The 16025-nt window shown below is 41.2% G+C and overlaps 1 protein-coding gene across 5 annotated transcripts in view; it reads right to left on the bottom strand.

Annotated features, from left to right (window-relative positions):
• Positions 1-16025, bottom strand: part of ARHGEF3 (Rho guanine nucleotide exchange factor 3) — a 320877-nt gene that overhangs the window by 165154 nt on the left and 139698 nt on the right. For 4 of the 5 annotated variants that reach the window (XM_048857876.2, XM_048857875.2, XM_075130320.1 and 1 more), the window contains one exon: positions 11418-11480. In XM_048857876.2, the coding sequence (XP_048713833.1) occupies positions 11418-11480 (63 nt within the window). Of the gene's footprint in view, positions 1-11417; positions 11481-16025 lie in introns of those variants that run through there. The other variant, XM_075130321.1, reaches the window with a different exon arrangement.

Genomic DNA, 16025 nt, shown 5'->3' with positions numbered 1-16025 from the left:
ATGCAAATGTTCTATGATAGACTCATACTGAGGTGATAACATCTTTGTCACACAGCAGCCCTGCAAGAAAAATTACCTCTAACTGCACTGAATTCTTGCAAATGTGACACTTCCTCTCTACCTCTGCAAAAGTAGAAATACATTTAGGAATGTAGCCTGCAATTCTCTACAGGATGTCCTTCGGCCATCTGCAGTACAGGTCACAAACCACAAGCAAGTAAACATAAGGAAAAGTCACCCTAGGTTACTCCCCACTGATATCAACCTTGATGATATGTTAGGAGGTAGTGTGAATTTACTAATTCCTTAGAAAATGTTTTCTGTCCATGATTTCTGCAAGATATCTTTCCCAGATAGATTGGATAAACAATTTGCAGTATATTATTCATGAACTAAACAATAATTCTGTTGGCTGTATGTAGTGTGCGATTGATCACAAACAGGGTGCCAGGCTCAAGGATTCAGCAAAGGAATGCAGGTATGCTATGCTGAGCTACTTTGATACCAGACTTGAATCCTACAGGTATGTACAATATAATTACTCTAAACCTTAGTAGGTGGATTTAATTAGTTTCAGTTAGAAAAGGAACAGAAAACTAGGGTCTGTGACAGAGAGGTCCTGTATGGAAAACTAGAACAGCCAGTCTTGGAGAGAAAATTCAGGCTGAAGTTTATGTTTTAGGGTTATTTTTTAAGTTAGCAATAAAGCCTAACAGCACAAAACGGGTTTTGTCTCTCTGTGGTATATGTATCCTTTGTTCAGGGGAGGGTGGGAACTTCACCTACTTTAAGTCACCTGGAATTTTACTGCTCCCTGGCTGGATAACAGAAGCTTTTTTAAAATTATTTATTTATTTAAAATATCAGAGAATAAATAGACACCAAATAGCAAGAAACAAAAAAATCTCGTTTGTGCAGCAATATTCTTGTTGATATACAAATATGGCTACTGATGCAAAGCCACTCACCAAAGCTCAGTGTGAACAAAATGTCTTTGCATGAATGTCTGCAAATAGCAAACAACAAGGGTGTATGAATATTATTGTACTGAACATTGGTTCAGAACTTGAAAAGATTCACAAATACTGATCTGCAGTCTTAGGCCAGCCGTGTTACAGAGACTTGTTTTTAAATCCTTTCATAAACATGAAAGACTATTCCCAATAGGGGAGAGTTTCAGCTGTCTCCAAAAACACACTTTTTTATTTAAAAAGTCAATGACATTAATGGTGGGCTAATTAATGGTGGCTGAGGAATGAGGGTACACAACAGGTTAAAATGGCACTGAAGGAACACACAGATTTTCTCCACAACTGCACACTGAAAAGTTCTGAATAAAATAGTCAATAGTAGCGCCAATCATGAGCCAGCAAACAGGGTCCCAGAATATCTTCTTTATGCATAAAATTCTTGTTTGAGAGCAGCCAACTCCCTCACAACTGCAGAAACGAGGGAGCAATCAATGAGAAATTGGTCAAGAGCGGCTCCAGTGTGAGATAGATGTCACTATGGTGAACCAGCAATGCCACTGACTACCAAGATGAGTTAGCAAAATAGCATATTTTTATACAGTCCTACAACCTATGTGAAAGAAGGCTGGTTTGCGGGAAAAAGTACAATGATCTTTTTTCAGTGTATAAACATCTAACAACTCCTGGGGCTTCACTGCTTCCAATCCCTCATTCTCCTTTCCTACCTCCTTTTCCCCAGGCTCTTAACTCCCAACCACTTGAATAACAATTAATAATACTTTGTACTTCTATGGAGTCTTACATGGAGGATCTTAGAGCTCTCTATTCATAATGACTGTTCACACCACTTGTCTGAGATACAGAATTGTCCTCATTTTACAGATGGAGAAAACTGTATCACAAAGAGGTTAAGTGACCTACCCACAGTCATTGGCAGGACTGGGAACAGAAACAAAGAGCATGTCTACACTCGCAGAGTTACAGCACCGGGAGTTACAGTGCTGCTCAGAGAGCGGTAAAGGGAAACTGCTGTTGTGTGTTCACGCAGTCAGTGGCCTGCGCAATAATGTGTTCACACCTGTGGCAGTTGCCATGGTATTCAGAGCATTGCACTCTGGGAGCTAACCCACAAAGCATTTCTTCCTCTTCTGCTGCTAAGAGTTGTGGGAAGATGGAGGAGGGTCGCAGGGCATCCTGGGTCTTGACCAAATGCCCCGTGATGCATTCCTTTGCATCCCAGCAATCCCTGTGCTTCCATCCACATTTGGTGCCATCTTTCAATGGTTTGTGTACTGTGTGCTGCTAGACCGGTGCCGAGAAGGGGAGGCTCAGGAGCATGGGACACCCTTAATTCCTTTGGCTGTAAAAACCGAGGTGGAGCTGACGGACCAGGAGTCGGTGCTGGTGGAGCTGGTGGAGGCAGAGTCTGCTGGGGAATCTGCTGATGCACCAAAGGGTGTCCCTGGGGTGCGAGCTGGCTCAGCGGAGTAGGTGCCCCTGAGGTAGGCATTGTCAGGGAGGCTGGAGACCACAGGAGGCTTGGTGCCAAGAGTGTCAACTGCAAAAGTGGCGCCACATGATCAAAGGATGGTGCCGCAGCCGCCGCTTGTAATCTCGGCACCACAGGAGCTCTTGGCACCACAGTGATCGAGGTGGCCGAGGGAGAGCTGAAAGAGGTGGGCAACTGAAAGCCCTGAGCCTCAGTACCATATATGGGGGCAGCTGACTCACGGTCGGTGCCTGAGGTGCCACACCTTAAGTGAAAGGTACTGAGCCGCGGAGCAGCAGTTACTGGAGATATGAGAGCCAGTTTTAACTTCTTCCCCGAGGAACGGCTCCTGAGTGGGGAGGAAGCTGGCTGCTTTTTTGGTTTGGCTTTGCCTCTGAAGGGTGTTACAGAGGTGTGCTGTCCAGAGTCAGACGCAGGTCTGAGAGAGTTTTCCAGAGCAGCATTTTAAGTCTGGGCTCCCTGTCCTTGCGGGTCCGCGCTTTCAGTTTGTCAGAGTGGATGCATTTTTGGGGTACATGAGACTCCCCCAAACAGCATACACACTGTGAATGCCAGTCTGAGATGGGAATGGCCTCATTACAGGAGGCGCATTTCTTGAAACCTGGAGAACCAGGCATGTCTGTAACCCCAGAGGTGGGTTGGTTTTTTTTGTTTGTTTTTTAAAGAAATAAATGTAACAGTTAACGTATCTTAACTAAATAGTAACTCTAATGACTAAAAACTATCTAACTAAACTGAGAAACCAACTAACTAACTAATCTCAAAGAGCACTGCTGAACTCCATCTCTAGCCAGGGACAGTAGAGAAGGAACTGAGGAGCCCGGGCTTTGCACGCGCTATTAGAACACTGACAGCTCGAGAGGCATGCACAGCCCATAGGGGTACTGCTGTAGAAATCTCCGATCGAAGGTGCCGGGACACACCTTGACCTGAAGTGGAGAACCCACAGGGACATCTCTCGAAGAAGAATATTTGTTGCTATGCTCGGGAGTGCAGTGCTTGTAATGATAGGAGGTGATTGTGATTGGTGCAGACGATACAATATGAAGGTTAAACATAATTGTATGCTGCTTTGCAGGGCTCTGTTTGCTTTCAATTAATAGAATAAAGATTACTTTCAAACCAACACAATTCTTCTTTAAAAGAACAACAACCGGAGGAGGGAGTCAAACAAACAAACAAAAAAAAACCATCAGCAGTGATGGGATGGGGGTAGGGAAGGCCCCAGGAGGAGGTGGGGTCCTGGGATGACTGAAGGTTTGTGTATGTCCAGGGATCATATCCCACCTTCTCCTTTGCAGTACAATGCAGCGGGTACTGTACTTCAGCAGGGCCAAACTGCAGAGGGATGGGTGTTGAGTGCAGTGGGTGAGAGTCTGCAGTGCTGAACTGTGATGGGGGAGGACTGGAATGCCACAGGTATGGACTGGAACCAGGAGGTTCATAACAATGTGTTGGTGGTGTCTGGGGAGCATGAGAAAGTTTTGTAACAGTGGCTGCAGGGGAGGGCAGATGCGAAGCTGCTCGGTTTGCAGATCTAGTATCACCTGGAGCGTGTCTGTTTGGCACTCCATAACATTTAAGAGCTATTTCGTGGCTTCATTCTGGCATGCTGCATTCTCCTTTCGGTCCCTCTTCTCACTGTCCCACCACTCCTTCAATTCCTGTTTCTCAGCAGTGGAGTGCATCATAACATCACGCAGAAAGTCCTCCTTAGTTCTTATTGGAAGCTTTCTAATTCTGCACAGCTGTTCAGCTGCCGATAAAAAAGAGGGAGGTTGGGCTTCCACGGTCATCTCTGTGACGTTTAAACGCAACATTTTACAGAAGCAGTATTGTTTGCAACACAGAGAACACTGATTAAGTGATTTAAAACACAGCCAGTACTCTCACACCTGTCACTAACTGGCTGACCCCAAGCAAGCACACATGAGCCACAAGACCCCCCAAATGGCGAGTAGCCACAGGGGTAGGGTAAATCACTCTTCCTGGATCCTGCTGTACACAGGGCACATGGCTCTTTGAGAGAGACAGCACTGTAGGGGTGGCCTGATAATCATTCCTGTCCCCACATTTTCCACAGGATATAATCATTACGGAAGATATTTTGCTGCTGAGGGTGAGCAGGAAATCAAGGGAGGGTCTTCTCCAAGACTGCGGCTTCCGCCCTGGCCCCATGCAGCTCACCTGTGGCAAGAAACAAAGGAGCTCTGCCGAAGAACCTGCAGCAGCGGATTGCCCAGTATCTCCATGAGAGTTTTCTCAAGATCTCTGAGGCAGATTCCCGTGAAGTGAAGGAGTCAATCAACAGCCTGTTCTGATGCTCAGATTAGGCATGTGGTGGGAGACAAGCCTGCTTTCTGTAACCCTCCTGCCTCCAACAACTTGCTTCAGCAATTCCCAAAATCAAATCCACTTACCAGGGGTCTCAACTTCTGATTGCACTTTGCCAAGATACAACTGCTGTTACTGGCTAGCCTCCTCCGGGGTAGAAAAGAGCTCCTGGCTGCATGCCTCTGTGACCTCCAAGTCATGCCTCTGGGTTCCCCTTCCACTCCAAATCCTCATCCAAGATTTCCTCCTCCTGGCTTGGTCCACACTTGACTGGCACGCAAGCCACCGAAGTATCCACAATGGTCTTTGCAGTGGAGGTGGGGTCACCGCCGAATATCATGTCCAGCTCTTTGTAGAACCAGCAGGCGCAGCGTGGGCGCAGCGGTTTGCCTCCCGTGCCTTGTGGTAAGTGTTCTGCAGCTCCTTCACTTTGACCCTGAATTGCAGTGTGTCCCAGTCGTGGTCCCTTTCTGTCACGCATAATGAAATGTATCCATAGGTATCATAATTCCTATGGCTGGAGTGCAGCTGGGACTGGACAGCCTCCTCTCCCCAAATGCTGATTAGGTCCAGCAGCTCAGCATTGCTCCAATAGGGGATCGCCTGGTGCATGGAGCAGGCATGGCTACCTGGAAAGATGTGAGAGCACTGCAAGTATCACCGAGCAAACAGGAAGGGGACTTTCAAAATTCCAAAGGAATTTACGGGGTGGGAATGATGGTTGGTCACCTGAGGGTAGGGCAGCAGAGTTCAAACTGATGACCAGAGAGGCGAGAACAGGCATTGTGGGACTCCTCCCAGAGGCCAATCGCAGCGCTGTAATTGACCCCAGAGTCTACACTGGCACCACAGTGCTGTAGCCCCGGTGCAAAAAGCTCTATGCCTCTCGTTGGGGTGTTTTTTTTAAAGCGCTGCAACTGCGCAGTTTCTGCGAACTAAGTGGCTTGGCAGTGTGTACACCTCGGGATTTACAGCGCAGAAAGCGGCTTTACAGCACAGAAACTTGCCAGTGTAGACAGGGCCTTAATCTATTAACTCCAAGCACTGGGCCACATTCCCATCCTTTGCACATAAGCAAAACAATCCTGTCATTGGGCATTACACCTTCAGACACCCGAGGTGTGGTCTTATTTAACAGTGTTACAACACCTTTTCAGTAACATTTAATTTACAAAGGCCATTCTGGAAACACATACTGTTCACAAAAAGAAGAGAACATTACTTTTGTTCTACATGCAAAGCACCTGTTAGTAGAAGGTACTCTGGGAATTATATCAAATACTGTACATTCACATAAATACCGTTTCTTCAATGGTATGCAATGTTGTTAAAGATCTAGTGTAAAACTATTGTCAAGATGAAAATTATGGTAAGTCAAAGTTCCTGAAGCTAGTCAGATAACTGGCAAAAAGAAACATCAACTTTTAGTTCACAGGTAGTATCCAAGGGGGAAAAATGCCCTCTCTTTTCAAAACTTTACCTTGGTACGTACAGCTAAGTGCAAATGGTTCATTCCCCAACTACCCTTAATTAGCCCATCTCTAACACCAGTGCCTTTTGAAATAAAGTGTTAGAATCAGCTAAAATTCTCCCCCACTGGGAAAACTGTTTTGTACTCATAAAAGGATTAAAAAAAGAAGTGTTCACATTTTTCACAGCCACTTATTCAGTGACATTTAGAGAGTCTACAATACTTAATGAGAAAGCAATTTCATTATACTGTTAAGAAAGCTTTAACTCAACGCTAACAAAAATCTTAGAAACTTTCAGAATGTCTCATTTAACCCTTTGAGAAAGCCATTTACAAACCTATGCACTCCTGAAAACTTATCCAACAAGGTATCCCATTAAGGGGTTGAAAAAAGGCATCTCTACAAATAATTTTCAAGTCTACAGATGTGGAAAGCCTGCATCCTGCTGATAACACTGAAAAGCATTTTCACTTGCCAGTAAGACCAAAAACTGCATGGTTATGTCATGTTCAACACAGCAGGTAACCATCTTTTGTAGTCTGAGAATAAGAAACTGTACTTGACCAGAGTTTATTATGAAATACATGACATGGTAACAAAACTAAGTGAAAATTCCATTGCATCGTAAACATCCAGTGAGGCCTTCAACATAGGAGTATCCTTAAATGACCATTATACACTATAATTATATGCTCCAATCCTATGAGCTGGTGAGCACCATTCTCTGAGTAGGGTTAGATGAAACAGGGGTAGCACTGGTGCAGCTGCAGCCTTAAAGGTGTAAGCCATTTCCTAGTGCCGACAAAGTCCATTGGCTTGAGTTGGAATTAAAGATACTCACAGGAGGCACTTCGCACCTTGCCAGATCAGGCCAATGATTATGAATTATGGAGACAAAAGTTATACGAAAGAGCTAGGGTTGGGGATGCTTTACTGCTTTTTGTATTTGGATGAATTAAATAAATTGTTTAATGATCATGAACATGAGGAAAAAGAGCAACAGTCAGATGTGGATCAGGCCCTTCAAAGGGATTTTCACATATAATTCTTCAAATCTTCTTCAGTCTTGATCTAAGTGACATCTAGAATACTGGACCAAAAACCAGAGGTGAGTCTAAACAAATCTGAAACAGTCTAGAAGGAATCTACATTGTAACTCAGAATTTCTGTAGGTACCTTCAATGTATATATTACACTAACAGACTCTACAGCAAGAATTCACAATTACTTTTATAGCAAGGACCACAATTTAGCAGAGGTTGTCTCACAGACCAACTACCTAACCATTTACAGTTACATGGACCACCTTCCCTCCAATTCACATTTATATACTGTGCCTGTGGCAATGATAGCAATTGTTTACATGGGAAAGAAATATTAGGAAAATATGTGAAGGTATTTTTGAATAGGATTTGGCAACTAGAAATGAAAAAGAGCCATCTCATCAGCCAGCATTCTGCAAATGACCAGTGATCCATGGACCACAGCTGGATAGCTGCTCCTCTAGTCTCTTTCTAGATTTAAACTCCTTTGGCAAATTCAGAGGTGATGTGTTGTGTACATTAGATCACCGAGCACTAAGGCCTTGCCCAAACACAGAAATTGTACTACTTTAACTACAGTTAAACCTCTCTAGCGAGCACACAGCTATAATGATATAAAAGTGCTTATATATTGGTATAGTTTATTCCCATACAGCAAAGAGAATAAACTAGAGTGTCCTAAGCACTTTTATAGTGGTATAACTACAGCCCCACTGCAAATTGAACAAATTTTTATTTCAGTAGAAGTCACTCTCCACATCTGGAATTCACCATTACAAAATGTGCGTAGACCAGGCCAAGGGCCATTTTACGGTAACCTAAAGTGGTTGAAAACTTGGAATTTCCATTCTGAAATTTCGTTTCATCCTGAATCAGAACAAAAAGTCAAAATTTTGAAATTTCCCACAAAAATGAAATTTCTGAAAAATTTTATTTCAGAAGTATCAAAATGACCTTATCAAAATGCTTTATTTTAACAAGGTCAGAGTGCTTCATTTTGAATATATTATTACTATACCAAAAAAGCACTTCAATAATTTGTCATAGAAAATGTTGATGAAATTGATACATCTATGAAATGAATCAGCATTTTCCAATGGAAACCCGTTGGCTGGAAAATGTGCAACAAACTCTACAGTAATTTAGACACTGTTAGAAATACTTACACCTACACTGTTTATGTCTAAGGGAGTATAAGGAGGATGGGGGGTATTTTAAATTACACTGTCTTACAGAACTTTGGGTGCAAGGTACACTTAAACTCTCTTGTACTCAGACAGCCTTGGAACAAATTGTAGCCACTCTAAGAAAGTCGAAGTTAGGGAAAGGAGTTCTAAGTTATACATCCTTGTTGAATTTGACCCATCGCGTTCTTCTAACAAAATTCTGTAAAAATCCTAAATTACATTAAAAAGGTGATAATTATCAGTATGCTCACTTTTAAACATAATTGTTCTTTCAAACATAAATGACAATTATACCTAACAGTTAGCAAGTCTGAAGATTTTTCTTTTTGAAGATGGTCCTTATGTGTAGATCTAAAATCAGCACCAGGTGAAAACCTCTAGGGACAATTTATCCCAAAAGAGCCACACATGCTTATCTTCTAAAGGTGACTTCAGTGAGGTCTATTCATAAGCCAATAACTCCTAAATGTGCTCCTGATCTACTGTGTTTCAGATGCTGGTGCTCTAAAATGGGCATTTTTAGCATAATACTTCATTAATTCAATTTCTACTGTCTGAAAAAGCACTTAACTAAATGTCCATTTCAGTAGTGCAAGTTACTCTTGAGTATAAGTAAAATAACTCATATCCAGTAACTTTCCCTGACGCAAAGCTGACGCAGAGCCATACGGTGACACATGTTTGTATAAATATACCTGCTACTTTACAAGTGTCAGTGAAAAATCTCTGGAAACAAGATCACTTTGAGAATTTGGGACAGTATCTAAATGATTTTGGTACCACTGAAGACACCCACAACGCTGACTTGTATAAGATGGCCAAATACTTGTAGACGGTGATATTTATAACCATGTGTGACCAAGACAGTTTCAAGTGTGTTACATCTTTACAATGCCACAGCAGCCCAAGAACTGAATATCTTTCTTAATGGACATCGCTTGAAATACAGATCCCCAACCAGTCTACCTCAGAGTAACCCTAGATGTAATATTTCTCACATATCTTAGCCACCTGAGAAAAACTGTGGCTAAAGTAAAAAGAAAAGGAGTACCTGTGGCACCTTAGAGACTAATAAATTTATTTGAGCATAAGCTTTCATGAGCTACAGCTAACTCGGCTGCTACTCTGAAACCTGTGGCTAAAGTGAGGTCGTGTAATAACCTTCTAAGCAAATTGGCTGGCACATCATGGGGAGAATGAAGCACTCATGAAATTTGATTCATCTGACATAGATTATTTTGGGTGCTGCATTTATATAATGGAATAACTCATTTTAGAATAATAATTTGAATTATTTTCTTGTACCCTGATATTGCAGGAGAAATATAAATATGATTCAGATAAATGTATTTTCAGTTAGGCCCATTCTGTGCCTGAAAACAACAGAAAGGCACAATGAAAAAAACCTTCTCGTTAGCTGTAGTTCTGGCTAAAGTGAGAACTACTGAATAAACAGAATTTATATATATCTGGGGTGTGAGTCTATAAGAGTGCCTCTTAGTCAGATACTCATAAGGAACAAAAACACATTTCTGACAGTGAGAAATTTGATAAAAAGTTGTATAGCCCTCACGTGCCACTGAATATTAACAGTAAAGAGGCACCACCAACTTGAAAGCTAATCCATAATTTAGAAAAGTGAATGCAAAGTTGTTTCAGGCACCACACCTGGTCCTGAAAAATCCTGTCATGTTATGTGGTGGTACAATCCAAATTTTCTATTTTTTAAAATTACTTTCTCCTCACCATACAGTGTGAAATATCTGCAGCAAAAGGAGAAACTGACTAAATGAGTACAGGAGAAAACACTGAAAATGATTAAAACACAAAACAAACACACTGAGAAAGGAAAAAATCTCCCGCTAATTCAGTTGCAGAAATATTAAATGTTATTTTCAGAGAGAAGTGTGATTTTTAATCTGACAATGTCTCTTAAAGCGTAAGAATCTCCTCATGTCAGAATTATAACCTTTGCATGAAAAATAATAGGCATTTCAATTTATTGTGTACTTGTCCTCACTAAAATCCTGATCCAACAGCCATTGAAGTCAATGGGAATCTTTCAGCTCCTGAAGCTAAATAGTGTTTTAAAGTAAGCAGACACCGATCAGTGCAGTAAAATCATCATTTATATAAAAATGAAATCAGTGTTACCAAATAAGGCTACTGGATATCTCAAATTTATTTACAGAAACAGTTTTGGGGTTGGGGTTTTTGGGGGTAGCCCTAAGGAGGAGACAGGAAGAACAGAGGAGAATCAGCCAATTAGAAACAGCTTATTTGAACAAAAAAACTGTACACATTTAAAAACTGCATCCTTTATGTAAAAGCTGGCTTCTGGATGTCAGAAATATTCCACAGAACAATCACAATACAGGTCTTCACTAACGATGCACTTAGCTCTCACTATTGCACTAATACCAAGGTTATACACTTTGAAACAACAAAAAGAAAAGGAGTACTTGTGGCACCTTAGCGACTAACCAATTTATCTGAGCATAAGCTTGTATCCACAGTATGCATCCGATGAAGTGAGCTGTACCTCACGAAAGCTTATGCTCAAATAAATTGGTTAGTCTCTAAGGTGCCACAAGTACTCCTTTTCTTTTTGCGAATACAGATTAACACGGCTGTTACTCTGAAACCTTTCTAACAACAGTCTATTCTACTGACATTATTATCCTCCAATTATTACACTATAGGATCAGGACATTTTCAGTCTAGTTGGCAATGATATACGTTAAATTTAAGTAGTATGCAAAACTACAGTTATTTCAGGCCATGAATGAACAGACTGTAGCTGAAATGGCCAATGTACCTTTGTTTCAGGAAACAACAGGATATCCGCATTTTAGTTCAAGACAAAAAAAAAAAAAAAACCCGCTAAAGAAATTACTCACTCTTGCATCAAGGCTGCAGATACTGATTGCATCTTCATCTTGGGTACTCTGTTTCCGTTTCTTCTGTAAAATAAAATGGAAAGAAAAGCTCAGACATTGATAAAGATTACCAAGTTGCCAGCAAGAAGATCTTGAAACAGATAAGTAAGCATGTAACAGATATCACAAAATAATACTTTAATCATTTGTTCTTTCTTTACGCATATTAATAGTTCAAGAGGATAACAGCTACATGTGACTATTAGTTCTATATTCACTTGTTTGTGCCATTGTTTTCTTATTGGCATATTCTATCTAGCTACTATATATTAGGGTCTGCTTCCTCTTCCTATCCTCCCACCTCCTCATATCACCTCACAGTAATCCAAATTATAAACCCCAGTTTTAGGCATAATTCAGAGGTAGTATAATAATTAGCTGCATGAATCAAACTTGCCATGGCTATTTGTTCATAAAAGGATACGGGATCTTCAACTTCCATGTAGGCACCCACCAGATACCTATTTTAACCTGACAGAGGGGGATGGTAGCTCTGTCAGAGCTGCATACCCTCTCCAGTAGTCATTTTAACACAAAACATCTTAATGAGAAGTTAGTGAGAACTTTTTGACTGAAACGTATTGCTCAGATACTGAGCAGTCATTTAAAGACAGGTGCACTCTACTATTATGTTTAAATTCCTTGTTGTGACTTCAGAAGGGTGATTCAAAGAAGAATTGAACTCCTGACCAAAAGAAGTGCTTCAGCCACCACAACCTAATGGGAATGTTCTGTTCTCTTACTACTATCATGCGTCAGCAAAGTAGAAGCCAAAACCTACCAGCCCAAATCCAACAGTTTCACTTCAAGCATAGTTACTGCTGCCCAGCACCAAATTACTCTGCGCAGAAGCAAATATTCTTGTACTGTATTTGTTTGCCTGACTGGGTCCTTATGTAATTTTCAAATGCCCTGTGCTTATTCCATTTCTGAATGTGATCAGTTTCACAAGGCTGCTATTACTTTCCACTTACAAGTCTTCCCTAATGATGATTGAGATTGTGTTTGAGTTTTCCTTTTATGAATTGTTAGAACACTATGCATTCCATGAAACACACACAAAAACCCTGCATATTATTATAGTTTAATTAATTATGCCCCAAATACGCTAATAGTTGTACTACTGGTAAAGACAATGGGTAAAATTTTCAAAAATGCCTAAATCATTTTGAAAATGAGTTTAGGCTCCTAAGTCACATGGGCTCTTTACATTATATTGTTATATTGAAAATATTTTACTTCTAACCAAAACCATGAGAGAAACACTTACACATTGTGCATTGCATGCAGTTTGACAAGACAATATGAATGTTTTATATTAAAATTACTTAAAATACAGAAATAAAAGTTTATTGTGTTTGCGTGTGCATGTGTGCATGCACGTGGGCACACACAGTTGACATTACGTCTTTCCAGTATATAAATTTCAACAAACAAATGCTATCTCCAAATAGCCAACATGGCAAAGTTTGAAAAACAAGTGAATTTATACCACAAGAATTATATTAAAATATATTTGGCTTTTTGGTAAATAGGTCAGTGATCCCATTCTGTCACATATTCACTTTTTTTGTTTTGTGACATGACAGATATGCTTCTGAAGTCTTCACACAAGTTCATCACAAGAGAATTCTCTATGCCCAGTGAAAAACAAATAGTATGAAAAAACATTTAACAGAGCTCTGCATTTTCTATTGCACCAAACTGATTTAGGAAACAAGAGAAGTCAGTACATTTGATCCTTATTTATCCAGCTGTGTTGTCTTCCTTGTCAAACAGAGATAAGTGTTTGAGATAACAGAAGATTTATTTCCCAGTCTGTGAATTCTATGTGTGGTAAAGAAGGTAAGCAAAAACATATAGATGACACATTGGGCCCCAGTTTTATGGCAAGGCCCAAGTTTAAGTAAAATTCAAGATTGTTTTACTTCTCACTGAAGTATCTGAATATTACACATCTTTAAAGAAAGCCCCTCAAAGCAGTGACAGTCTATATTCTTATAGGTCTGCACACTCTTACAGCGACATATAGAAATAATTATAATTCACCTGTATGGCTTAATAGTGGTAAAACAATAAGGTAGCTTGACCCTTGTAGTCAATATCGCTAATTCCTACCTTACAGTCAGAGATAAAGCAATGAAAGAACAGCTGCTTTGGAAAAGATACAAGAAGATGCAAGACAAAAAACAAAGCTGAAAAATGCAGTGTAGCTGTAAAAAGAAAAGGAGTACTTATGGCACCTTAGAGACTAACCAATTTATTTGAGCATAAGCTTTCGTGAGCTACAGCTCACTTCATCGGATGCATACTGTGGAAACTGCAGAAGACATTATATACACAGAGACCATGAAACAATACCTCCTCCCATCCCACTCTCCTGCTGGTAATAGCTTATCTAAAGTGATCACTCTCCTTACAATGTGTATGATAATCAAGTTGGGCCATTTCCAGCACAAATCCAGGTTTTCTCATCCTCTGCCCCCCCCCCCCCCCCCACACACACACAAACTCACTCTCCTGCTGGTAATAGCCCATCCAAAGTGACCACTCTCTTTACAATGTGTATGATAATCAAGGTGGGCCATTTCCAGCACAAATCCAGGTTTTCTCACCCCCCCCCCCCACACACACACAAACTCACTTTCCTGCTGGTAATAGCTCATCCAAACTGACCACTCTCCTTACAATGTGTATGATTATCAAGGTGGGCCATTTCCAGCACAAATCCAAATTTAACCAGAACGTCTGGGGGTGGGGGTAGGAAAAAACAAGGGGAAATAGGCTACCTTGCATAATGACTTAGCCATAGGGCCTAATAACATCAGCCACACTATCAGAGGCTCGTTCACCTGCACATCCACCAATGTGATATATGCCATCATGTGCCAGCAATGCCCCTCTGCCATGTACATTGGTCAAACTGGACAGTCTTTACGTAAAAGAATAAATGGACACAAATCAGATGTCAAGAATTATAACATTCATAAACCAGTCGGAGAACACTTCAATCTCTCTGGTCACGCGATTACAGACATGAAGGTCGCTATCTTACAACAAAAAAACTTCAAATCCAGACTCCAGCGAGAAACTGCTGAATTGGAATTCATTTGCAAATTGGATACTATTAATTCAGGCTTAAATAGAGACTGGGAGTGGCTAAGTCATTATGCAAGGTAGCCTATTTCCCCTTGTTTTTTCCTACCCCCCCCCCCCAGACGTTCTGGTTAAACTTGGATTTATGCTGGAAATGGCCCACCTTGATAATCATACACATTGTAAGGAAAGTGGTCAGTTTGGATGAGCTATTACCAGCAGGAGAGTGAGTTTGTGTGTGTATGGGGGTGGGGGGGTGAGAAAACCTGGATTTGTGCTGGAAATGGCCCATCTTGATTATCATGCACATTGTAGGGAGAGTGGTCTCTTTGGATAAGCTATTATCAGCAGGAGAGTGAGTTTGTGTGTGGGTGGGGTTTTTTTTTGGGGGGGGGGGTGAGAAAACCTGGATTTGTGCTGGAAATGGCCCACCTTGATTTTCATACACATTGTAAGGAGAGTGGTCGCTTTGGACAAGCTATTACCAGCAGGAAAGTGAGTTTGTGTGTGTGGTTTTTGGAGGGGGGGGTGGGGGGTGAGAAAACCTGGATTTGTGCTGGAAATGGCCCTCCTTGATTATCATACACATTGTAAAGAGAGTGGTCACTTTGGGATGGGCTATTACCAGCAGGAGAGTGAGTTTGTGTGTGTGGGGGGGGGAGGGTGAGAAAACCTGGATTTGTGCTGGAAATGGCCGAACTTGATTATCATACACATTGTAAGGAGAGTGATCACTTTAGATAAGCTATTACCAGTAGGAGAGTGGGATGGGAGGAGGTATTGTTTCATGGTCTCTGTGTATATAATGTCTTCTGCAGTTTCCACAGTATGCATCCAATGAAGTGAGCTGTAGCTCACGAAAGCTTATGCTCAAATAAATTGGTTAGTCTCTAAGGTGCCACAAGTACTCCTTTTCTTTTTGCGAATACAGACTAACACGGCTGTTACTCTGAAACCAGTGTAGCTGTAGCAGTGTCAGTCCCAGGATATTAGAGAGAAAAGGTGTGTGAGGTAATATCTTTTATTGGACCTTCTGTTGGTGAGAGAGACAAGCTTTCAAGCTTACTCTGTGCTCTTCTTCAGGTCCTGGAAAGGTACTCCCAGCATCAACTGCAAAATGCAAGGTGGAATAGATTATTTAGCATAAATTGTTAGCATATATTGTAACCACTGAAGGTAGAGTGGCCCACTAACACCTCTGCAGGCATAGGACAAAAAGAGGGGGTTAGTGATTTACAGATTGTTGAATTAAACTATCAATCCAATGTTTAACCCCCTCTTTTTGTCCTGTGACTCTACCTTGAATGGTCCCTTACAATAAGTGCTAACTACTTACGCTACACAATCTGTTCCATCTTGCCTTTTACTGTGACACTCAGAGTTCCTTTCCCGGACCTGAAGAAGAGCTCTGTGTATGCTCAAAAACTGGTCCAATAAAAGATATAACCTCACACACCCTGTTGTTTGTCAAAA

The sequence above is a fragment of the Caretta caretta genome, chromosome 7 (assembly GCF_965140235.1).
Source record: "Caretta caretta isolate rCarCar2 chromosome 7, rCarCar1.hap1, whole genome shotgun sequence".
NCBI classification, from domain to species: domain Eukaryota; kingdom Metazoa; phylum Chordata; order Testudines; family Cheloniidae; genus Caretta; species Caretta caretta.
This window is presented reverse-complemented; position numbering and strand designations above follow the sequence as displayed.